We start from the raw sequence: 25846 nt of genomic DNA, 5'->3' as shown, positions 1-25846 counted from the left end.
CTCTCTCCAGCAGTTTTCTGGAATATGGTGGAATTGATCTGTTGATTTGAGGATTGGCATGGTCTCATGATAGTGTTACTGCCTTGCATATTTCCCTTACAAATATCCATCACAGATACAGACAAAATGTCCTAGTTATTATACTTGCCATGAGGTATCTGGGTATCTGCCACCACCCTTTCTGGCCTTGGAAAAGTAGCTGGGATGGCTGCTGGCCTGGCAATTGCATTCATCATCTTGATGCAGATGGGAAGCAGACTCTCTGGGTTGCCCATGTGGTATACATTAGCAGCTGGTACTGTCAGGATGACATTCCAGTGGCCAGCTCAGCCCAGGGGGCCAGTACTGACAGATGGTCCAGCACCAGGCAGAGATGTCAGCTCTCCCTAATCCAGCATTCAGGTGAAAAAAGGCAGCCAATTTAAAAAGAACTTTTAAATGTGAAGAAAGAGGAGAATCACCATAGGTAAACCCCTTTGCACGGCCTCAGAAAAAAATTAATTAATCTGGATGTAACTGTGTTTTAATGAATCACAGGGAGATCCTGGGATTCTGGGATTCTGGCAAGGGCTCCAGTTGTCTTCAGTGACCCCACATCTGCTGCTGCTGCTGCAAGTTGATGATACTCAGTTTTTAATACCAAGGCATTTTAAAGTTGTCTCAGACATGCTTATACTGAGAACAGGGAAAGAGATTAATTCCTAATTGAAGGCCTTATCAATATATTTTCTGGGTGAAGAAATGCGAAGCTTAATGCAGATTTTTCCCTGGTACGTTACATATTTTGACATTTTCTACACACATGACCACAAAAAGAAAACCCCCAGAAAATCAGGAAAATATGGATAAGCCATAAATGCAGAAATGCCTCTTTACTCCCCTGCTACAGTTAGGTTTTGGGATCACTTACCAAGACTGAAGAATGGAGGCTGCACAGTCTCTTTAATTGTGACTGATATTTGGCCTAATGTGCTCTCATTTAGCACTATGATACCTATGAGGCCACACCACAGACTAGAGACTTTTGTGGTGGTTTTTTTCAACTTTGAACAACTTTACCACCAAGGCCACATTTATTTAGGTCACTTCTATTTAGGCCTTTTTTTACTGGGCATGGAGACACGAAAATAGGACCACATACAAAACCTGTGAATATACAGTGATTTTTTTATTTATTCCCGATACATAAGGAATAGGCTGGGACAAGTGAGCTCTTAGGCTAAGCATTAACATGCTTGCCAGAACCCATAATAGCTGAGCAATTATGAAAGAGCTGGGAGTAACAAGAACTTTTATTGCACCTTGTAAAGGCTGGTCCTCTGTCTTGATGAACTGTTGCCTTCCTTCTCTCTGCTCCCTCAGGCTGTCAGGTCAATGCCTATATTTTAACCTTTGATGAGTTAAACCATTACTGCCTGCAATCAAGTCTACCTCCCTGTTTCCACTTTCTCATTTTTGTTAGCATGTATCTTGCTGTTGGGCTATGATTGAAGGACAGCTACAACTTGCAATTGACTTGTTCACATAAAGATGGATGTTGGGTCACAGAGTCATAGAATGTAGGAAGAAATTGACAGCATTTCAGTATCAACTATGCATTATATAGCCTGTATATAAGCATTATAAGGCCACTTTCACAATGGGTGTGGAAGTTCTGTACTATTAGAGGAATTAAAAATTAGGGATTTTAGGGTAAAACATAATTTTAGGGCAAAAAAATAATTGTGAAAATCTCATGTTACTGAGATTATAATTTAAGAATACAACATTGTGGAGGATACTGTTTGCTCTAAAAATCTCTATTCCCATGGTAAAGTCCTTGAAACTAGTCCAGGGACTGCTCCACTCAGAAAATTTCCGCATCATCAGAGAAAGGTTCTGTAGCAACTAAATAACTCAGAATTACATTCTTCCTGAGGTGAAGAACCTGGAACAAAGCTCATTGATTATTTAACTCTTCTGAAGACAATTTAGGTGGTTGATGAGCTGCTGATCCCTGTTGAATTTCTGTTGGGGTTGGCCTCCACTGGCAGCAAGAAGCTTAAAAATCCAGTATAAATCTAAGCACATAGTGAGCTATCATGTAGCACACAAGGAGAAAAAGATAGGCCATAGCTAGTATGAGAACCAAGATTTAGGCAGCTTTCCTTTACGGTCTATAGGATCTCATTGGATCCTGTTCCCAGCTGGGCAGAGAGGACAGTTCCACAGACAGCTCTTTCTTGATAGGCCATCCCCAGGCTGTAAAGAATGGAGCCAGATTCTTATTCACCTGATGAGAAAACTTCTGTGCCCACAAGTTCATCTTAGAAGTGTTGTCTTTTGGGATCGAGGACATTTTCTGGTAGTCAGAGAAGAGGTGGATGAAGGGGTCCCAACCAAACCCTTCCTGCAACTGAGCAAAAAGAATATAGTGTACAAACAATTGTTATAATTTCACTGTTATTATTCCTGTGTTACACACAATAGAAAATTTCACATGTCTCTGAAGTGTCTTTTAGAATGAATATAAATTTAGATGAAAGCATCCAACTTTCAGGCTTCGGAGCATAACTAACAGCACTAAAGCACAGAAAAATACCTCCCTATTACACTGATCTCCCAAAACAGACAGAGATCAAAGATACATGGGGAGCAGCCAGAAGTGTCAGCAACCTATTACATAAGCTGCTGCTTTGGAGACAGTGAAAACAGTATCAAAGAGGACACTGACAGAGTAGCTAGAAAAAAGAAGCATAGGAGAACAAGGTGTATTGAGAAAGTGGAAAGGAGAGATTATGAACAGGGCATGTTTTGCCTAAGAATAAGAACAAAACTGCTGCTGCAGAATTAGAATTTTCTTTTATGCCACATTTTTTCCAGTAGTCTTGTTAGTAAACAGACAGAAGATGAGACATCCCAGCCTACAAACATGGGTGAGGCAGTGAGGCAGTGAGACAGTGGCCAAACTGGTAAGGTATCGTGGGAAAATTTCTCCTCTTAAAACTGTTCCACTCTATATAAATATTTTGTTATTCATTGCACCAAGAAACCCCAGAGGATGACTCTTCAGCCTCATGATTCAGATGCTTCTCTGGGATGTGGAAAAGTCAGGATAAATACTCCTGCAGTAAATATTCTTTTCCTCGTTTAAAATGTGAGAGCTCTCAGACAAGGGAGCTGAGGGAGACTCACCTCACAACAGTCAGTAGCTTAAGCCATCATAATGGACATCTGCTTTGCAGTCTCCAGTTAAAATCAGGCTGAGTGCTCTCTCCATTAGGCTAATAGTTTCTAAGAGGATTAAGGGAAAGGGGGAAATCTCTCTTGCATGCTTCCTGAGAGAATGCACTTTAATCTAGGACAGGGTTCGTGTTTCAGAGTCTCGACCACAGTGAGGGATCCAGTTCTGTGTGCAGGAAGACAGGCTGAGCCCATCCTCTTAACACTTGATGGACTACACTGGCTCCTCTCAGTGCACTGGATGATATGGATATGAATATCCTCCTCTCTGTAAGTTTTTTAAAAGGCCATGTAACTCACCAGGAGACTGTTCAGAGCCTGGCCCTTTTAGACACTTTACAGTGCCAAGGTTTTTTTGCCAACTAGCCTGCTGTCCCACAGGAAATCTGCTGTGGATTAAAGAGTTGTGCCCAAGTTTGATCCTCCTTTTCCTATGCTGTATAACAAGCAGCAGGTCCCGTTTCTCTTCCAGGGAGAAAGATTAGTACATTGCACTGAGCTATCTCCCTGAGTGGCTAAGCCCAAGTCTGGCAAAGGAAGGTTTTCAGGAGATATCAACTTTAGGCAGTCTGCCTGTTTACCTCCCAGGTGCTTTCTGGGGCCAAGATAAACCCTGACAGTAATCAAACACTTAGGAGGCTTCACAGCTGCAGTCACCAGGCTGCAGACATCCCTCTGATACAGGCTTCAGTGGCTGCACTAAGAACACACATACACTTTTCCCTGTTACCTGCAGGTACGTCTCCAGAGCAGTCCACACATTCCAGTCCTTTAGCTGAGCACCTTTCTTCAGATAGTCTTTTATCCTTTCCTTCCGGCACTGTGGCCTGAGTGCCTGATGGGCCTGATGCCTGGGAATGCCCAGCACCTCCTCATGAACATAGACAGACCAGAGGTTGCATGTGGCCTCTGTGGTGTGAGGGGGAAACTCCCATGCCTGCTGCTGTTGATTGTGTCCCAGCTCATGGATGGGACCCCAAAGACCAGTAGTTTGCATGTGCTTCACGTCTAACATCTCCTTCACTGAATCCAGGTGGCCCATGATGGGGTAGCCAGAATGCATCCAGCCTGCAGGAGAGGCAGGTTAACAACACACATCATTAAATGCTCACCTCAGTGCTTCTTAGAGGTAAATGATCAGCGTATTTTTTTCATTTCTCTAGTGCCTTTCCTCCATCTCACACTTTCTCATTACCATGAATGACCAGCTTTTCCCAGTGTGACATAAGGAAATACATCAAGTTTCATCCTAACAGATAGTCACCCTTACAACAAATAAACAAACAAGTAAAGGTAGGACTGAATCATCAGTGAAGTGCAGTTCGGCCTGCTTTCCCTTTTTATTTATAAATGTACACACATGGTTGGACTGAAGCTGAGGTTTTGGGATGAGGAGAAAAGCCTGACCATTGCCTGGAACACACCTGAGCTCTCACAGGCTGGGCACAGTTGGCACCAATGCAACCATGCAATAATGTGGTTCAGCACCATGGCACTCCTTGAGTACTCCTGTGCAGTGTGGATACTGCAGGCCTGCACTCCAATGGTCACTGGAGTGAGACACACAGAAAACACAGTTTGTCATGCTTAAGTGCTACAAAGCCTGGCATACTTAAGCCTGTTCTTAACTTTGCAGGACAGCTATTCCATAAACAACTTTCCAGCAGGTAGCTAGGAAAGAAACATGCACTGCAAGGGATTTTACTTATGCCTCCTTGGTTTCTTCTTCCATAATTGGTCCTCCTTGAAGGTTCCCAAAACTTCATGCAAGAGCAATACCCTCAGATTCAAACACCTGTTGTAACTTCCTCATTTTTTAATAAGATGGATACATGGAATCAGCAATCACTAGCTCTCAAAAAATTCATATCCAGAAATGTGAGTAAAACCATTTAGTCCACCCAAGCCAAAAGAAATTTCCTGTCTGTAGACTATGATATTTTTAATTGGCATTTGCTCACCATAGCATAACATAACACTCCCAAGATGTACCACAAATTCTTTCCATTGTGGCTTAGCAAAAGTTTAGGGCATCAGGGCTCATGCCAAGCTCTTGTGTCATTGTGGGATGATGAATTTAACCAGTTTATTTCTAAAAACAACTGAGCAAAGTTTTTATTGTGAAGTTCCATGTCTACTGTATAATTTGATTCTTGATCGAAGACATTCAGTTCATAACTGGAAAACCTAGAGTGGGGGAACATCAGCTGCAAAAATACACACTCCTGAGCTTTGACAGCAATACTGGATCTGCTTCCACACTGCCATCATCTCAGCCACACATCTTTTTGGGCTAAACTTTGCCTACAATAACCTTTGTGGAGCCCACCTCCAGCAAGTAGGTACACAGAGGTCTAAAAGTTGTCACTGAACATATGAGAACAGTCCTGTGGCTGAGCCAGAGAGAAAACAGAAATCAGGCCACTGCTTCCCAGCTGTACTGGCTCTGCAGTGCATTCAGGAGGGAGATGAATAACTACATGTGAGCTAAAGCCACTGCAGTCAGCAGCTCTGCATCTTAACACACCCCAACAGGAGAACAGCGGAGGAGACAACACCAGGGAGAGCAGGGAGGCATCTGGAAATACCAGGATGTTTTTCAAGTCCTGCCTTACCACATTTCCACACTGATAGAGCAGCTCACAATTATGCAAGGGTCACAGTCATTTAATACCTCACATATGTTCCCAGTCCTGTTTTAGCAAAATAACCTTGAAGGAACAGACAGTGCTGCTGGAGGCCACTTGCCTCAGCCCTGGAGAAGGCCATATGGCAATGTACCTACCGCATGAGATCTGGACATCTGTTACAATCCTCTCTGGCCTTGGGAATTTTGCTGGTACAGCTGCCAGCCTGCTTATCGCCACCATGATCTTGTTCCACAGGGTCAGCAGCGGCCGTGGGTCCTCCATGTGGCGGATGCTGTCAGAAGGCACTGTCAGGATGAGATTCTCAACAGCCAGTTCTGCCCAGGGAGCAGGGTAGTGCCGAACACAGGCCTCCCACTGCCTTTCACAGGTCTCCCCTACAGTAGCAACACAGAAAATCAGTCAAGCACAATTCTGACTTTTGAGCATGCTCACAGAGGTCAGACCCAGAGAAAGAGACCAGGTAATGAAAATTTCTTGAAAACAGTATATGGTATTTGCATGACTGTGGGTGGTGGCTGTTAAATAGCCAGTCCTCAATCTGTTCTTGGGAAGCCTCCTCCAGCTCTTCAATAGGTAGGAAATGGAAAAGGACTGGCATATAGCAAAGTAGCATAGCAAGACCAGAGAACAAGAAGCATCAAGTTTCTCCAGTGTCTCATTTCTTTTTGTCTGGCAGAGTTGCTGTTTCACATAACAACACTGGTTCTGTTCAGCTTGACAGAGAGGGAGAGGGAGAGGGAGAGGGAGAGGGAGAGGGAGAGGGAGAGGGAGAGGATTGCTGGAAACATGAGAAATTCAGCAGAGATGTCATGTAGGATCTAGAGATGGCCATATGAGGGCACAATAAAGCAGGCAGAGCATAGTGCATGCTCTTCTGTGGCAGAGATCAGTCTCCCTCTCCCCTGCACAACAGTTTCCAGCAGAAATAACAACTCCAGCCTCCAAGAAATGTTGGCATGGGGAAACCCTGCCCATTTTGTAAAAACTCTTTCACCTACTCCCAGCCACATAGCAGGCTCAGAGTGACTAATTGACTTACCCAGAAGCAGAGATTCATAGAATTGTACAGTAGTTTGGATGGAAGGGATCTTAAAGGTCATCTGTTTCAACCCTCTTGCTATGAGCAGGGGGGACATCTTCAACTGGATCAGGTTGCTCAGAGCCTTGCCCAATTTGACCTTGAATGTTTCCAGGAATTAAGCATCCATCACCTCTTTGGGCAAATTGTTTCAGTGTTCCACCATCTTCATTGTAAAAAACTTCTTCCTTATACATAGTCTGAATTGATCCTCTTTTAGTTTAGAACCATTGCCCCTTGTCCTACTGCAACAGGTCCTGCTAAAGGGTTTGTCCCCTTTCTTCTTGGACTTGCCCTTGCTGAAGCTGTGCTGGCTGTTCCAAATCACCTCCCTGTCCTCCACGTGCCTTAGCACAGCATCTAGGAGGGTTTGTTCCATGATCTTCCCAGGCACAGAGCTGGTTAGTGATTCCTGGGGATCTCTCTTCCACCCTTCTCAAAAACTAGTAGAAAAATGGGAATCCCAGAGGACAATATAAGGAAAATAAATCTGGGTATTCCTAAATCCAAGCATTTCTAAGACCTTCCTAGGCACAGGACCATCTTTCCTTTCAGTCACTGGGACAAACATCTGTGAGCAGCCCTCAGGCAAAAAACACCAAGGTAAACAAACCTACCAAGCTTGAAGAAAGGAGCTCTGACTGCCCCTTCCACCGTGATGGGCACGTTCCCCAGGACACTCTTTGCTGGTACTACGATGTAAATGAGGCCACCCCAGAGGCAGGAAATGGATTGTTTCTGGCAGGCAACATCACAGGTGCGTATTACCACTGGTGCCCGTTTCAGCTCCTTGGCTGTAGAGAGGTCATCCGTGTGACACCCAACCTGCACCTGGCAAGCAGAAGTGTAGGACAGCTGGTCAAAGGTGTGCCAGTGTGAGCTGGCAGGCTGACCTCAGCACCCACTGAGCTCTCCACTGCAGCACAGAAGCAGCCTTCTGACTCCAGCCTACTTCAAGTTTTCAGCCTGAGGTGACCAAAGGCAGTAAATACAGTAAAAAAAAAAAGAAAAAAAAAGAAAAAAAAAAAGGTAAAGTTCATGCTGTCCTTATCTCAGTCTTACAGATCTACTCCCATTACTCCTGGCTCAACTGCACCTTCACCAGCACGTCAGAGTACTGCAGTGACTTCTTCCACTGCACTTGCATTGATCATTCCTCCACCCTTCCCCAGCATCAGAGCCACTTCCTATAATATGATTGGGAGAGATGTGGTCATGACTGGTTTCTTTTATTGTGCCTCTTCCTTAGAGCTCTTATAATAAAACAGACAGCATGTGGCTGCAGGATCAGACAGAAGCACCTGAGTTAACTCTACATTTCAGCTGCAGAGAAGTCACTGCAAAAAATATCCAAGCAGGTAAGCATTTGCCTCTGTTGTATTTTGCAGAGAACAGGATCCCAGGTAACAGTGCCTATCTCATCTGGATACATCTACATGAGCAGGAGTGACAGCACTGTCAAAGGAATTTATGAGAGATCTGGGGAGATGGAATCAAGTTCGGTTAATAGAAGGGCCCAAGTACTTATCTTGGACCTGAAAATCACCTTGATCAGGTTTTTTTTGCACCACAGCAGAACAAAAACCAACAGTCCTCAAGCAGCAGCCACACTCAATTATCCCACCAGCGCACACAATGGGAGAAACGCAAAAGAAAAGCGGGAGGACAAAGGTGAAGAAATGACAAAGTATTTAAAGTGCCACAGGGTGGCAGCAGGAAAGGGTGGGAAAGGTAGAAAAGGCCATTAAGGAGAAAACCCTTCCCCGTGCTGTTTCTGAGTGCTCACCCGACAAATACACCGGCGTAAACCAACGCCAAGCAGAGAGAGTTTACCTTCAGACCAGCACCGACCACCAGGCAAGGGCACGTTATTACTGCTGTGTGCCCTTCAGGGAGGTAGAGCCCTGTGCTCCTCCAGGCTGTCTTTCCTAAAACAAAAGAGAACACAGTCCTGAACAGTCAAGCACTTCTTTGCCCAGACCATTACAGATCCTGGAGATTTCAAGTTGCAACAGGATCTTCCATCCTTTTCTTTTCCCTTGCTCTACACTCACAGAACCATTTACTCAATTTGTTAGAAATACAGTTTCAAAGAAATGAAGAAAATCATCACAATCATCATTAGCAATCAAGCCCATCCAGAAAGCTTAAACGTGTTTTGTAGTATCTTCTAAAAATGAAAAGGGAGGAAAAAAAAAAAAGAGAAGCCAAAACCCCAACACCTCCTACACTCAGATGCTCTTATAACAAAGACCTCTTAAGAGATGCCAACTATGGTAGGATTGAAGTTGTAATGGTCATAAAACATCTCCCAAATTACAGACTGACAGTGGCATCACATTTTTCCTTAGTGATTGGCCCAGCACAAACTGGAGCCCACAGGAATTGTCATTTCTAGCTGACTGAAGTGATGAGAAAGCCTCAAAAGACCATTCTGTGTTAGGTGTACCTGTAAGAAGAGCACCACTACAATTCAGCATGTTTCTAGACAGTCTTCCTAAGGAAATGCAAGTCTTCTCAGCATAAATCTCTTTAAAGACCTGCAATTTACAGAACTCACAGTGCAAAACTGATCCATCTCTACTGTACTGATCAGGCAGATTCTACTCCCTAGTTCTGACATAAAGTTTACTTAGGCATATTTCAATCCAAACACCAGAAGTCCTAAAAAGAGCAGAACTGTCATTAAGCACCCAGTTCACAACCTTTCCTGTCATCCAAGAAAGCAGAACAGTTTTGTCAAGCAAAACCTAATCCAAGGGAAAATGCAAACTAGACTATATCAGTGTGTTACCAGTTCATCTCAGTTTTGCTGAATTTGCCCAAAAAGACAGTTTTGAAACAGTGCTCAGGGTCTGCCAGTTTTTCTTTCTTTTTCATTTATGTAAAATAACACAAATTCTGAGTATTTTCTGCTTTTGTCCTGATTCATTAGTGTTAAAACCAGTGAGAAGCTATTCTACAACTTTTCTCTCTGCACAGCCACTGCACTCAGACACTGCCATTCCAGAACAGCCTCCTTGATCTCATTAGAACAATTTGCAATCAACTCCTCTACATCATATTCCAATACCAAAAAAATCTGTCCAGAGGATAAAAGGAACTTAACTCAGAGTTTAAACATACCAGTTGTGAGCAGCAATCTCAGCAAGCTGGTACAGACACAAGGCCTAAGCTTAGACAAATTGTTCATGGTGTAATTATTTGATACTTTGGCTTCCGTGATGCTGTCAGCCCAAGAAGTTCCCACCATACTTCCAGCCTCTTGTTTTCCCCCCCCAAAACCAGATCTTCCCTCCAGTGTGCTGACACATCAAGCAGTGGGACTGTGCTATAACTCAGGCTGCAATTATCTAATTTACAAATAAACTTTTTGTTTCTAACTCCCACCTCTTTGCAGGATGGCTCCATAGATGGCTCTATCAGCACAACTACGGGAACAGCAACCTGCAGTGTAGAGTCCAGGGTTTCTCAGAGAAGCCTTCTTGCCAAAACCATTTTGCCATGCAAGTGCCCTGTGGTTCCGCTCACTGAGGGTTCTTCTCCTGCCAGTGCCTGTGCACCAACAGTGAAGAAGCAGGACTTCCATAGGGTGTTTCAGGTGCTGAGATCACGGCTGGCCACAAAAGGAGCCTGTCTGCTACTGCACTGAGCTCAGCCTCCTCTCAAGCCATGGTGAAATTGCACATCTGTGCCCATGTTCAGGCATACACAGACACAGGCACACTGAGGGGACGCACCCCACTGATTCCAGCAACAGGATGCCTTCAGAGGCAGATATAACTCCTCACCTGGGTTTGTGCCATCAATTTCCACAGTGACAGGGAGGGCACAGACCCCAGCAGCAGATTTCTGCACCAGGGCCGCACTGTCTGTCATGGTGAGGGACAGCTCGGTGGCCATGCAGAGAAGCACTGCCTCCTTGGAGTTGCTCTTGACCGGGCAGTGCCTGCTGACCTGTGGGATGCCAGTCCTCTTGAGCACTTTGGTCAGGATGCGGTGAAGCGAGGCATATGCCGGGCAGTCGTGGGCTGGGATGTGCAGGAAGGCAGCACAGTCCTGTGCCAGTGGGTGCAGCCAGCCCTTCAGGGGTTCCGTGAGCTCCTGATGCTCCTGAAGCTGGGTGCTGAAGAGTAGAAGAGCCCTGCGGAAGTGGTAGTGCTCCCTCGGCCCCACGGGCGCATACTTGGCTGCCTGGCCACTCTGCCCCAGGATGCTCAACCCAAAGCGGTTCAGGATCCTGTTGCCAGGATATTTTGCCACAGCAGCTTTGCCACAGTTCTGGGAAGCCCAGTACCAGGCCTGGCCTCCCACCAGCAGGCCACCTCCCTCTGCCACGAAAGCGTGGATCGTCTCGGCATCCCTGTCACTGTAAGAAGTGCAGCAGTACACACTGATGTCACCCACCAGCTGTGACAGCTGCGACTTCACCTCTGCCTGAGACAGGAGGCTGCACAGCTTCTTCAGGCTGGGATCCACGGCCACCATCCCCTTCCTCCCGTCATCCAGCCAGGACACAGCGTTGAGCAGGAATCTGGCCAGCTTTGGGGAGGACAGTTGGCTCTCATGGGTCACCACCACCACGCGGCCGCGGCCATAGCGTGCGGCAGCCAAGAGGCAGCGCTGGGAGCGGTCCAGGCACAGCGGGAAGGACAGGGCTCCATGCACCAGCAAGGTGGAGGGGATGCCCCCCGTCACCAAATCCAGCTCCGACACCCCGCGCAGGAGAAATTCAGCATCAAGGCTCAGGTTGGCCTGGTGCCTGCGGAGCCAAGAGAGGACCAGGTTAGCCCCCAGCCCAGAATCCTTGGCACAACATGACTGGTGCCAGAGCTGCAACTTAAGGAGTTCTTTTCTTGATTTCAAAGAATATTCTGAGTTGGAAGGATCACTGAGTCCAACTCTTAAGCAGGTGGTCCATACAGGGATCAAACCCACCTCCTTAACACTATGAGTAGCACCACACTCCAACCAACTGAGCTGTTCTCAGTAGCCATCCCTGCCTCTTCCTTTTCCTTCATCCCAGGACACCATACTGTCAGTTCTCACATTAAAATAAAGAAATCCATCAATGCCTCATTTTCCTCCTTTTAAAGCCTCAGTTGTTACAGCCAAGCAAATCTGTAGGAATCTCAGCCCTCATTTAGAAAATTGAATTAATAGGTCAAAAGCAAGATTCTAGACCTCCATCTTTGAAGAGCCACTTGAAAATCTAAATACATTGCAGAAACTCAAAAATCAGACCCTTCACAATTTTTTTAACTGCAGATTTCAACTGCACATAATGCAGGAATTGGCATATCTCTTTTAAGAGAAACTTTCTCTATTTGCCCCACCCTAGCCTTTATGAATTGGGCAAGCCCAAAAGATTTCTGTGCCTTTTCCTGAGTGCTAGGACAGATGGGCTACACAAACAGGCAGACGCACAGCTAGACAAATAGTGAGTGACTGGAAGTTGAATTAGAGCCTTAACACATACATCTCATGCCACCTCACATTGTTGGTCTCCACAATAAAAAGGGATTAGGCTGTGCAATGCTCTCTTATCTCTGCTATTTCCATATAACTCCTATATGTCACAGTGGAGAAAGGCATGCTGAATTACTCTCATTTGCTTTGTGTACACTTTCCCCTGGTTCTTCCAGTTTTCCCCCAACACCTGTGAAGGATCTGTTGTTATGTGGCCATTGCTGCCAAGTCATTGAGAGTAAATGATGCTGCCCTTCTTCACACCCACAGGACAGGAATTAAACCTGCAGCTCTTCCTTGGTTATTGCTTTACTGAGACCCTTTGTCATACAGAGCATGTGCCCATGGCACAGTCCCTGTCTCAGACTGAAGCCTGATTCCCTGCACAAAAATCTATCAGGAAAACCGAGATGTACAGAGCTGTTACACAGAAATTGGAGATCTAAACTTCTCTGTGGCTCTGGATTCAAACAAAATCCCCACAAAATCAACCTAAACAAGGTGTAATTCACCCTTAGTTACCTTTTGAAGTCTTGTTAATTGTGATGTAATTTTTCTCTTCTGAATTCCCCACCCCTTTCCCTCTTCCATGCCCTGTGCATGAAGCAGTGGGAACATGCCTGTGCAGTGCAGGTGGTAACAAGAAGCAACCAGCAAATTTTAATTAAGCAACCTGATTTGTTAGCTGTGACCTAAGCATTTCACTGAATCAAACAGTAGAGCTCTCTACTACCTTTACTGGAAAACAAGAAAAAGTATCAAATTCCATTAATTGTTTGAAAATACTAGAAATTTAGCATGCTATATCCACAAGCAAAAGGCTGTGAATGAAAGACTTGCAGGGAGTTTTACGGTAATTGCTGTGGCTGTAACTAGAGTGAAATTGCCACACAGATGAAGTGCAGCAGCACTAATGCTCCTCGGAGAACCTGCTGTGCCTTATGTAACTTAGCAGAAAGTGGCAGGAGAAAGAGCCTGGCATAGCCACTGGCAAGGGAAGGAAGACAGCAGGGCAACATCCAGGACTCCAATACCTGGTCAGTTGTGCAATATGAGTCATAACAGCCCTGAGTTTTTCACCTGATAATTCAGAACCCAAAGAGCCAGGTGGAATCCCAAACAAACTGGGAGCACTGAGATTTCTCACCCACAGCCTGTGTCAGAAGCTGAGAATGGAGGAGACATCCAGCCTCAGCTCTGGCCAGCTCCAGGGGCTTACTTGCAGAAGTGAATTCCTGCAGGAACAGGCTAAACAGGTTTAGCAGCTGTCAGCCAGAGCCTGGCCCAGAGAGCTTGCCTGCTGCTTCATGTCCAGCCCGGTTTTCAGCTGTGGGAAAGTTGCCCTGAACGTAGAGATGTGTGGGGAGAGGAGTTCTTCCTCCTGTCCCTGTTTTGCTGCATTTCACTCAGGTACACTTGATCAGCCAGGCTGCTCTGAAAGATGGCTCCTCTCATTTCCTTCTCTTAGAATGGGTTCCCTGAGCCTGGTCCTGCTGCCCAGGAAGCAGTTGAAGACAACATCCTTTCCAATTGCAAAGAACAGGAAAGTCCCCTTTAAATTGGAAGGCAACAACTCCATCCTGGTTATTAAAGAACCAGCATTCACCATCACCCTCACCTCTCACCTCTCAAATCTTCTACAAACAACTTGCTCACATAACCTGGTCGGTGGTTTAAAGAGAGGGCAATTCAGGTACTTACGGGACAACTAATGGGATCTTGGGAATCTTCTTGGCAACTTTGAAGATGCCTTTTTCCACAGCATTTCCTGTGAAGTACACACCAGCCACGCTGGTCACCTGGTTCCCAGGGAATTCAAACAGTACATTCTCCTTGCCATGCTGACTCGCCCAGTACCAGGCTTGGCCTCCAACAAGCAGCCCTCCACCCGCTTTGACAAAGTCCACGATGCCTTTGGCCTGGGAGCTGTCATAGGCATCCATACAGAACACCCCCATGGGTGGGCTGGGCTCTGCCCCCACCTGCACTCGGGTGCCAGCCCCAAGCAGCACCTGGGACAGGGAATCCAACCGAGGGTGAACCCCAACCAGGGCATCTGGGCAAGGCTTGAGCCACTCCATGGCATTTCTGAGGAACTGGGAGAACTTGGGGCCCTTCAGGATTCCTTCATGGGAAACAACCACCATCCGGCCCTTCCCATACTGTGAAACAGCAATCAGGACCTGCTTCTTGGCACTCAGGAGCACAGGGTAGGCGTCCTCTCCAACAAGGAGCAGCTCACAGGGAACAAAACCTCCAGTGAAGTCCCATGACCCGACACCATTCACTAACAGCTCATAGGTGGCACACGGCTTCATCTTCAGGACACTCCTGTCTGGTGGAGAGAAGAAGTGAAGTTCAGCAATAAGGAATACCTGTAACAACCCCATGGAGCCTTTTTTTGATGTTGTCTAGTAGGAGCTCTGAACAAAGAGGAGTCAGATTTGTGGATACAACTTTTTGGGGGATTTGATTTATTGTTTTGTTTGCTTGTTTAGTTATGTTATCACACTACTTACACATTTAAATAGAAGTGACAAGTATGTCATGATTTGGAGACAAAGTGACTGTTTCAACCAATTCTGCTATGCACCATGGAGGAAAACAGGGAAATAAAGGTATTCACTTTCCCATTAACAATTTATTTGAAGAGGGAAAGTTCCAGAGGCTCCAGGATATCTACTAGGAATTGTATGGTAGAGGTGGTTTACACAGGAACAGACAGAAATTGAAAAGACCATATCAACACAATGCACAGTGTAATTCAAACATATGGTTCGCATTTTAGCTCCTAATTAGATAGGTACAGAGCTACATGCTGTTGCTGCAACATGGTATTCCAAAGTTGTATTTTTCTACCTCCATTTAGGCACTACAAGCCTGTGGTTATTATTAGGAGTCAGCAATGATGGAGATGACCAGCTTCCCTGCAATAGCTGTCAGTTTAAAGCACACAGTACCCAGGAGAACATGTCTGGGCACAGCAGATTCATGCCCTAGTTCCCTGATCCAAACTGTTTTACTATCTCAATAAAATAATTTCCCTTTCCCATAGCTTTGTTTCATCTGTTTTCCCACCTGTGAAGTAAGGAGAGTGTACTGACCTTGATTGCCAAGCCCTTTGAGGTCTGTGAGTGACATGTGCTCTGTTAAGGCTCCCTTGGTTTGAAAGTTTGGCTCAGTTTTTCCCCGAAGCTCTCTCCTGCTGAGCTGGGGCAGCTCTGTGGCTGTGCAAACAGGAAAGCTTTGAGGTATGAGATTATAACCCAGTCCCACCCAGTTTATGTCACTCAGGATTCAGAAGAGTGACTTTGAGCACAGCACCTACAGCAAGGGAAGGAGCTGCTCTGAAGGGGCGTGGACCTTTCCCTGGCAGCATCTCGTGCCAACAGCAGGCTTCACACACACTTCATATTTGGCTACCCTGAAAGCAAACCCTTGTCATGCAAACACAGCAAAATGGCAAGTCCTGGAGAAGCTGCATCCTTGGTCTGGATTTGTCACAAGCCCCAGGGTGCTTAGAAACAGCAACCTGAATGACAGTACTGCTTGTCCTCTCTGGTCGTGCCTGGAAGCTCTGTTTTTCACCAGAACTATCATGGGACTCCACTATTGTTTTGCATATGATTCATGAGACAAAGCTGCTGATTAACACAGGATAAAAACTACACTGCCCAGTAACCTAGTGCTTGATTGTTGGCTTAATCTGAATCCCAGCTTTGTGTCCCTGGGTTTGAAGAAGCCCTACATGTAAAGGCCAATGTGAAGTCTAAGTGCTTTAAAGTGTTTTACTGTGAATCATGCAGCAAAGTAATAACACAGCCTTGGAAAATACTGAAGGTTTTTTTGGTGGTTTTTGTGGATTTGATACTAATATACCTATACTGACACACTGATCATGATGCAGGAGAGAGGAAAAGCAGGTGGATAGATTCAGCAACTCATATTAAATTATAGAATCACAGAACTACTGAATGGTTTGGGTTGGAAGGGACTTTAAAGAACATACAGTTGAAAACCTTTTGCCATGGGCAGAGACACCTGCCACTAGACCAGGTGCTCAAAGCCCCATTCAACCTGGACTTGAATTCTTCCAGGGATGGGGCATCCACAGCTTCTCTAGGCAATCTCTGCCAATGTCTTATCCTCAGCAGAGATTTCTCTTCCTAACAGCTAATCTAAATCTGCTCTCTTTCAAGCCATTTCCCCCTTTAGGTACTGGAAGGGGCTCTAAGGTGCCCCTGGAGCCTTCTCCAGACTGAACAACCCCAACTCTCTCAGCCTGTCTCCATAGGAGAGGTGCTCCAGCCCTCTCATCATCTTGGTGGCCTCCTCTGGACTAGCTCCAACAGGTCTGTGTTTTCCTAAGAACCCCAGAGCTGGATGCATCACCCCAGGTAGGGTCTCACAAGAGCAGAAGGGCAGAATCCCCTCCCTTGCCTTCCTGCTGCTTTGGATGCAGCCAATTGGTTTTCTAGGCTGTGAATGTACACTGCCAGGTCATGTTGAACTTCTGGTCAAACCAACGCCATCAAGTCCTCCTTGGCAGGGCTGTTCTCAATTAATTCCCCACCCAGCCTGTATCTGTGCTTGGGATTGTCCCTCAGTTATTCTACATGGAGACAAACCACAAGACTAGGTTTGATGTAAGATCAGCAAACTTCTTAGCCCCCACCATTCTTCTTATCACAAGATCTGAAAACTAACATCCTATGTTCTCGACTTAGGAACACTCCTGCTCCCTGGCATTTATCCAGAACAAAGTGTGGCTGTTTTGGAAAGGATTTTAAGTTTCTTGAATGAAAGCAATTGTGATCTTGTAATTCCCAACTCCTATGTAATTTTTCCATTTCAATTGCATTAAGCATTTCAGAGTGGAGAGAGGTACACACATTAGACCCCGAGCAGACACAACTACAGATGATCTCGTCTTTCAAGAGAGAGAAGAGAGAAAACTCAGCAGGAACAGAGAACATACATGTCTAACAAGAATTGAAGGAAGCTGCAGAAAACTGAGCTGGTTGTCTCTCACATCAATTAGGAGGAAATAACCACTAGACCTGGGCCCACACAGAAGCAAGATCTTGGCTCCTAGCTGCCTCCCCTCTTAACATGGAAGTAAAAATTCTCCATTACAGTGTCTCAAGACAAAGATTCTGAATTCCTTGTCTTCCCTCCTGCCTGTTCCACCTTTTACCTCCAGAGTTCCTACTCCCTGCAGAATTGAGAATGCCGTGAGAGTAGGTATTGGAGCAAACATTTATAAACCCTGCCACATGACTAAATCTATCCTAGTCTTTCTTCTGTCTCTGGAAAAGGGACAAAAATGTCATGAGAAGGTAACTGAGTTTCATTAAATACAGACTTCAGATTCCATCATCTGCTGTCCAAAAGCCATCATACACAAGCAAAAGAAATATGAATCAAAGGAAGGAACACCCTTTGGTCCATTCAGGAAGAATATCTGAGACAGAGGACCTGGGAGAGATCTGAGGGAGAATATGAGAACAAATTTTTTGTGTTAAGTAGTCAGTCACTTTCAGCTGAGTCTTTAAGGTGCCTACAAAACATGGGAGGACCTCCATGAGTAAAGATTATGGGACTGTGCAGTATCTGTGAAGTATAGGATGAAAGAGGCAAGACAGGCATCGAGATGCTCATCTGTTAAGAACATGGGCAGCCTAAGTGAGTGAGACACACCATTTCTAGGATTTGGCTGTTCTTCCTCATTAGGGTGGGCCCATGGGTTTTCCAGTCTTTCCTCTCCTTCAGATTTGCAATCTAGCTATCTGCACAGTAACTAAGAATCAAAAATGCTGCAAAGTCTGTAAGCAGTAAGGAACTGGTGGACTCTTGCTTCTTGCCATGTTTATCAACAAATTGAGCAAAGACTGGAATCTGATGTTTGGAACTTGCTGAAGAGACAAAAAATACAGTAATCTCACGATTATAAGCCGCACCATTTTGACTAAAATTTTGGTCCGAACCCAGAAGTGCGGCTTATAATCAGGTGCAGCTTATATATGGACAAAGAACAAAAAGTTGCCAACATCTGGAAGTGCGGCTTATAATCAGGGGCAGCTTATATATTGTCCTAGTTTGGAGGACAGGTGTCTGCTAAGAAAGGCAGGAGCTTCTCTTTGAAATGGAGAATGTAAACCTTCCTCCCTTCAAATTATTATAATTTTGAAATCAAGGGACTTTCAGGCAAAGATATGGGAATTAGGAATAACAGTTCTTTACTAGGGAAATTAAAATAGAAATACAGTACTACAAAGAAACAAACTCCAAACCTCGACAAAGTCAGAGTACAACCTGACACCCCGTCAGGCAGGGTGTTGGTAGCAGTCCCATTAAATGGTGGCTGCAGTCTTCTTGCAGTGACAAATGTGGTTCAGTTGAAGCAGAGGTCCTGTACAAGGTGCAGTTTCCCTCCCAAGGTCCAGTGGTGATATGGAGGAGTCCCATTTCCCTCTGGAGTCCAGTGGAAAATGGCGCTACCTTAGGGTCCCAAAACCTCTGTTTTTATCTTGGTAAGAAATGTTGGGCTCTTCCCCTTGGCTGGTGCAACTTCCAATGGGATGCAGTAATTTTATCAGTCCCACAGTGGGACTCAATGGGCCATTAGCAGAGAATGACTCGCTGGAGGAAGGATGGGTTGTGAAAAGATAAAGAACAATGCCCCGCCTGGTTTCAATGGATGGCCCATTAGCAGAGTATCTCCCACAGAGATAAGGATCACCGCCCCCACCCTCAACAGATGGTGACAGAATAGATACCTTTTATCACACTCTGTATTGTAACCCAAGACAGTTGCCGACACCCAGAAGTGCGGCTTATAATCAGGTGCAGCTTATAATCGTGAAATTACTGTATTTATTTTCATTGTCAGTTCATCAGCAACAAAGTTTTAAACTGAAAGAGGGTAGATTTGTATTTTGTAGATTTGGCTATAAGGAAGAAATTTTTTTCTGGTAGTGGTAGTGAGACACTGTAATGGTCCTAACATCCAATCTGACCTTCCTCTGACACAGCCAGAGAAAAGGGATGGAGAAGTGGGAGGAAGCCAAGCAAGAAAGCTTGCATGGGAAACACAAAATTAGGAAAAAATTACATTAGGAAAACCTTTCCAGAGTTACATAATAAAAATTTTAAAAAAACAAAGTTAAATACGTCTAAGGGAAATAGAGCCAAAGAAAAAGTAGAATACATTGGAAATTAATGAGAACTCTAAAATTAGATCAAGATAGAAATTACCAAATGTAACTACTGCAGGTATTTATATAACAATGACAGTCCTAAGAGTTATTAGGAAACAGAGTAAAAATTAATAAAGCCTAAAAAACATGGTTTTCTGTAAAAGTGCAGCAGTATCAATTGGGCAACTACCATGTGTGATTATTGTTATGGGCATTATTTTCATGTGGCACTTCACAGCAATAGATTATAAAACATTATCATTTCGAAGCCTAGTAAAATGTTGCAGTGGTTTAAGGCAAAGAACCATAAATTACCCATCCTTTCTGGTGGTGTTACCATGTTACACATGGGGGTACACTCACAGGCTAATGGGACACAAAGAAATAGAAAATCTGAATGTCCAAACATACGTTTGTCCAGTAATCTTAATTGCTTTCAAGGCAAGGAAAGAACAAAACAAAAGGAACTCATGAAACAGGATCAGGTATTTTTAAATTCATTTTGCATTTGGAAAGGTAAATAACATCTTAATTCATTTTACTGAATTTCTATGAGATGAAAGTTAGCTAATGAGCTATAATTGGTAAAGACAGGGATACACTGAACAGAAGAGATATCTATAAAAACAAGTGCTGTTTAGTCTTTTTTAAAACCTATACCTGGGATCTAAAAGGACAGCATATACACACAATGAAACCACCAAATAATAGAAGTCAATATACAGAAGCACAGAAGAAATCATAACCTTACTAGAGAACAATTTTCAAAAATGAGACTTTGCCTAACTATGGCTGTAATTTTAGACAAGAGTCAACATCTGTTGGTGAACAGGGAGGGAGCTGAGCAGTGCAGAAATCCCCAGGAAACACAGACACGGAGTCTTTTTCCAGTCTGGTGCTGGAAGGATTGAGTCTCATTTGCATGCCTGCTGTGTAACAGCTCAGATCACTCTCCTGTAAATGTTGCTCGGCTTGAAAGCAGTGGATGAGTGAACACCACTGCTGTCATTTAAAAAGGAGCAGATAAGAGGTCTGATGGTCTCTGTGTGTGGGCCATGCCAATCTACTGCAGCGATGTGGTCATGGATATGGAAAAACAACAACTTTATGCCTCCCAAACCAAAAGGATGGTATGGAACTTGATTTGCTATATCCTGTTGGGGAGCAAGGGAAAGCAGGGATACTGGGACAGTTCAGTGAAGCTGAGACTGAAGAACAGGCAGGGCATAACTCAGGTGATGGGCAGCTTAATAATCTATCACTGATATGTCACACAAAATATGAGTGTAGGGTTAGACTAATGAAGGTTTGTGCCCTACTGCAGACTTCAATGGTAGCAATGTTTATTGCAACAAAAAATACGCAATTCCATAAACAGCACTGCTTCCTCCTTATCACTATTATTTTTTATAATGCAGTAAGAAATAATTAAAGCTGTCTGATCTATTAAGTCACATTCTTTTCCAGTTCAGTAGAAGTGTGACACATCAACAGATCAGCATCTGGGATTTCCTTGGGATTTCGACACTAACCCAACATTCCCTCAGAAGAAATGTATGCCAAGTAAAAAAAAAAACCTAACAAGTTTACTTAATCCTTTTGCAACAATCTATCAAATTTTAAAGCCTTACTTCAAGTAACACGGGTGCACAAATTATCGCTGTTGCCCATGGTGTATGAGCTATCTTTTCTGTATTAGTTTCCCCAGGAAGGTCTTCACCACACTCAAGCCATGCTGGGTTGGATTTTGTGTTCCCTGGCAGCTGGCATCAGGGTGTTCCGTGCTGATGTCTGGCTATCTGTCCACCTGTCAGCTGCTGGCCAGTGCCAGTGAACACAGAGAGTGTGGTTTCTGCCTTTATTCCTTTCTTACACCTTGTGCTGAGCCCTTTCAAGCCAACCAAGCGTGACCAGTGCTCTTGATGAGCGTGGTTTCAGTTCCTGTTCCAATCACAAATGAATAATCAGCGTCATTCCTTTTCTGGTTACTCTGTTTGCCGTTATCTCGAAATGTCATCTTTGAGCTTGTACAGACGTGCATTCCTCACTTCTATTCCCAGTTCCCGGGAGTCTGTGGTGCCAGCGTGATCAACACAGCTGGGCAAGTGAACTTCCAGGCCACAGCATGTCACGGTGGGGCATTGGTCAACCCACACAGTGCAATGACTCCAGCCATGGCACACCTGGGAAGCCAACCCTTTGACCACCCCAAAGGTCCTCCGTTTCTGATGGGCTTTAGGCCACCCTGAGTTCCACCCTTGCCTTTGTAGGACCTGTTGATAAAGCTATGTTTGAGCTGTGTTGCCCTATGTCATCTTTACGTTTCAAGTCCAAGCCTTGTTATCTTTAACAAGTCTTTACTTAAACCTATTCCTAAATCTAGCCTATTGCTGACCAACTTTAGGTTGGCTTAATGTCCTGGGAGGCTGTTCCAGACTCTTGTTGGAATTTGTTGTTTTTTCAAGACATTTTACTGCTTGGAATGTTCTCTGCTGCCCAAGGCGATCATCTCACTTGTATTTTGTCCTGCTTGAAAGCTACTGCGAAAATTTTACAGTAATTTCACGAATACAAGCCGCAGCAATTTGACAAAAATTTTGGTGGAAACCCGGAAGTGCGGCTAATAGTCGGGGGTGGCTAATATGTGAATAATTTTCTGACATTTACAACCCCAGACGTGCCAGCCAGAGTGCCGAGCCAAGCACCTGCCAGTAAAAGCCGGCATTCCGCGATTGTTACAGTGCTACTGTGTTGCCCTGGCTCCCTGCAGGCAGCACGGGGGGCGGGGAGAGAGGCGGGAGAGCTCTCTTCCCTCCTCTGCTGCAGCCCAGGGGAGAGATGGGGGGGGCCCTGCGTTGCCATTGCCGCGGCCCGGGGAGGAGGAGGGGGGCCGCGCCGTCATTGCCGCGGCTCGGGGAGCCGATGGGGGCCCTGCGCCACCATTGCCGCGGCCCGGGGAGCCGACGGGGGCCCTGCGCCACCATTGCCGCGGCCCGGGGAGCCGACGGGGGCCCTGCGCCACCATTGCCGCGGCCCGGGGAGGAGAGGGGGGGGGCCGCGCCGCCATTGCCGCGGCCCGGGGAGGACAGGGTGGGGGGGCACGCCGCCATTGCCGCGGCCCGGGGAGGAGGGGGGATGCTCTGCCCCCCCTCCGCCGCCGTGGCAGGAGCAGGGGGTGCTCCGTGCCTGGCCAGCGCCGCGGCGTGAGCGGGGCGCGCTCTCCGTGCCCGGCCAGCGCCGCGGCGTGAGCGGGGTCGGGGCGAGCGAACCCAGAGGCGGCAGCCAGCCCCCAGTGGCAGCGCCGGGCTGGGCCACCTGGCCCTGTCAGTAGCCCCTAGCGGGCCGAGCCTGCACAGCCTTAGTTGAGCCAGTAAACCCCGCCATGCCGCGGTTCTGTTAGTATTTGGCAACTTTGTTGCATGCGGGTCCTCGCTGCGAACGACAGAGCGGCTTATATTCGTGTGCGGCTTATTTATGGACAAAAACCGAAATATTTGCCAACACCCAGAGATGCGGTTTATACTCAGTGCGGCTTGTATTCGTGAATTTACTGAAATTTTCTCTTCACCTAAGTGTACCCATCAAGTTCTGAAATCTTTCCTTTACGTGTGCAACGTATCTTCTGAGAACAGGTCTATCATGAGGCGCCTTTGCAATGCTGTGGTACTATAAGTAGGCCTTAGGAGAGGCTTTAAAAAGAGACTGTTCCAACCTGCCTTCCCTCCATCCATAACCTACTGAAAGCATCATGGCACTGACATCACCCCAGACACTGTCATTTTGCTGCAGTCTCTGCTGCTTTTTCCATAAAGCCCTGCACATGCAGCCCTTCAGGGAGGCCCTCAAACAGTATCTAAACAGTCTTTGAAAAGTTACTAAGGAACATAACTTGCAGTACTTGGTTTAAATTACTTACATAAGGGCTTGCATTGCTATTTTGAAAACTAAGGGATGGCTGGAAATATAAGCTGCATAACATCTGTAAATTATCTCCACTAAACGATCCCCCTTCCTTTCTACTACTTATCACTTTATTAAACTTGGTTCTAGCATGTTTGGCAGTTGTAGATAATTTGGCACCAATTACACATATTGCAATTTTTAAATGCTGGATTTCGAAGTAGAAAACACGCAGCTGAAAAAGTGCCAGTCCCAAACAGAAACTTCACTGCCAAACATAAGACAGAATGACCTGCAAAGATTTATTTTAAACCAAAATATAGTTGGTTTACTATTAGAAAATGTAGATTAAAAAAATATGTCAGATGAATTGAGAGCATAGGAGTACTTGTGTGCTAATGCTGACTGGAGATGGTAAATTTAGCACCCTACAGACTCATCAGATGAAGAATTATCTCCTGTGCTTTTGCTGTGCCTCCCCAACATGACCTACTAGACCTGAACCAACTCAGATGCTTCTCTCCATGTTCCTCAGTGTATCAAGGTCCAGAGTCTATGCACAGATCCAGTTTTGTACCTCCTACAGATCTAATCTGCAATCAAATAACTCATCCATGTTAAATTGCAAATCGAGAGCAGCTAGAAGCTTCTAGACCAAATACACGCAGAAACCACAATCCTTTCTTTCTCTGCCTTCTCCGTTCTTACTCAGTTTGAAAGTAAACTACAGCGTACGTTTGCGTGGGGTTGAAAAGCATGCTCTTTCTCAGGGGAAACCCGTAGATTTTGCAGTTTACACCCAGGTGCCAGAGTAACTACAGGCTCCTATAGTCTCTTCTGCTACTCCTTTCCTTTGGCACCGGCAGAGCCCACCTCAGGCTGCTGGAGTCGTTGTGCAGCAGCTTTATGCTGGCACAGAGCAGCTCCGGTCAGGTCAGATGCAGCCTGGACCCTCACAGAGCGAACTCCCACTCCAGGGATTTGCATTAGAAGTGCCGCTAGACGGCAATGAGGCTTGGAAAAGCAGCTCCAGGTCACAGCGCGCCCGCCTGCGAGCCTCCTCTCACCGTCAGTCACGGCTTTTGTTCTCAGGGCTCAAGCATCACGCTGGACAGCAAGCACCAAACGCGGCGGGCGCCCCAGCAGCGGGCGACTCCTCCCGCGCCCGGAGCGCGGTCCGGCGCTGCCCGGGAGCCGCCGGCGCGGAGCGGCGGGGGGAGCCGCGGGAGGAGCGGCGGGAGGAGCTGCGCCAGCCCCGCGCCCAGCACCCACCGGGAATGCCGAGCGAGCGGGCGGGGAGGAAGGTTCAAGAACAGCCGGGAAAGGTGCCGCCCTATGCGAGGAGTGGGCAAACCTGCGTGGCCGGGGGTGGGTGTTCAAGGCTTGCAGTGGAAGGTGGAGCCCATTTAACGCTTTTGCTTTCCTTATTTATGGCGAAGATGACGGATATGGTTCTATCCTGATTTTACATTATTGCATTTTGCAAATGATTTAGCCAAATGCACCAAACCATCCGTGAGGCACTTACAAATGCTGAGTAGCCCAGAATTAGACTGGTCTGCTAAATCCTGCATATTTGTAACAATGTTTCTTCATATTAAAAGGAAGCACCTATTTCTATTTATGCATCCCCAAATACTCCAGCAGCAGGTTTGACGCACAAATTGGTGCTACGTTATCCGGATGGATACAGACGCGCAAGCCACAGAGCTTACACTCTGTGCCCTAAGCCTGTCTTTACCTTTCCTGGTCCTGGGTAACAAATGTTTTCAAGCACACGGCTCCTGATGGGACTCCAACCAAGGGGTGCCTGAGCTTCCCGGACTGCATGCTCGTTGTCGGCATGGTGCTTCTGTGCCTACCTGTACTGCCTTTTCCGGGACCACCCAGTACTGCGTGGTGGGTAAAAAGGGTATAAGCCATGTATCTGACAGGGCTGGTAAAACTGAGGGGTCAGACGGGTTACTTTTATTGTAAGTGCAGCTTACAGTAAAGCTTCCCCAGGGCAGGACGCAGCAGCTCCTCCTCGCTGCTGGGCCGGGCTCCCCTGCATCACCAGCAAGAGGTGAGCGCACCTGCCCTGCAAGCTCGGTGCCGTAAAAGCGCACCTTCCCTCCTGTTATAAATAAGCTCCTCTTCTTCTTCGCCTCCTTCGCCCCCACCGCCCCGGAGTGTAACGCGGCCAGGCGGCTGCCTTACCCTGGGCCGTTCTCTCCGCCCCCGGGGGCCACACACACTTTCACCCCGGCCCCTGGCACGGCCCGGCGCTTTGCGGCAGCTCGGCGGCAGCTCTAGAAACTTCTCGGTCCCTCCCTCTCCCCTCCCCT

The 25846-nt window shown here is 46.2% G+C and overlaps 1 protein-coding gene across 5 annotated transcripts; it reads right to left on the bottom strand.

Annotated features, from left to right (window-relative positions):
* Positions 1-1149: 1149 nt before the first annotated feature.
* Positions 1150-25806, bottom strand: TCAF2 (TRPM8 channel associated factor 2). 5 transcript variants are annotated; one of them, XM_033051549.1, is made up of 9 exons: positions 25719-25801; positions 15525-15647; positions 14122-14755; positions 10743-11713; positions 8785-8879; positions 7569-7782; positions 6008-6247; positions 3953-4290; positions 1150-2395 (listed from the first exon to the last, which is right to left on the bottom strand). In XM_033051549.1, exons 2-9 carry the CDS (start codon positions 15559-15561, stop codon positions 2150-2152), a joined length of 2775 nt encoding a protein of 924 aa, XP_032907440.1. In that variant the 5' UTR covers positions 15562-15647; positions 25719-25801; the 3' UTR covers positions 1150-2149. The 5 variants fall into 5 exon arrangements, with proteins under 5 accessions (XP_032907440.1, XP_032907443.1, XP_032907441.1 ...); XM_033051552.2 differs by lacking the exon at positions 15525-15647 and adding an exon at positions 10342-10506 and having other exon boundaries at positions 25382-25779; XM_033051550.1 differs by lacking the exon at positions 15525-15647 and having other exon boundaries at positions 25719-25806.
* Positions 25807-25846: the final 40 nt, after the last annotated feature.

This window comes from Catharus ustulatus, chromosome 2, assembly GCF_009819885.2.
Source record: "Catharus ustulatus isolate bCatUst1 chromosome 2, bCatUst1.pri.v2, whole genome shotgun sequence".
Lineage (NCBI taxonomy): Eukaryota > Metazoa > Chordata > Aves > Passeriformes > Turdidae > Catharus > Catharus ustulatus.
The sequence above is the reverse complement of the archived record's forward strand: the minus strand, read 5'-3'. Positions and strand labels throughout refer to the sequence as shown.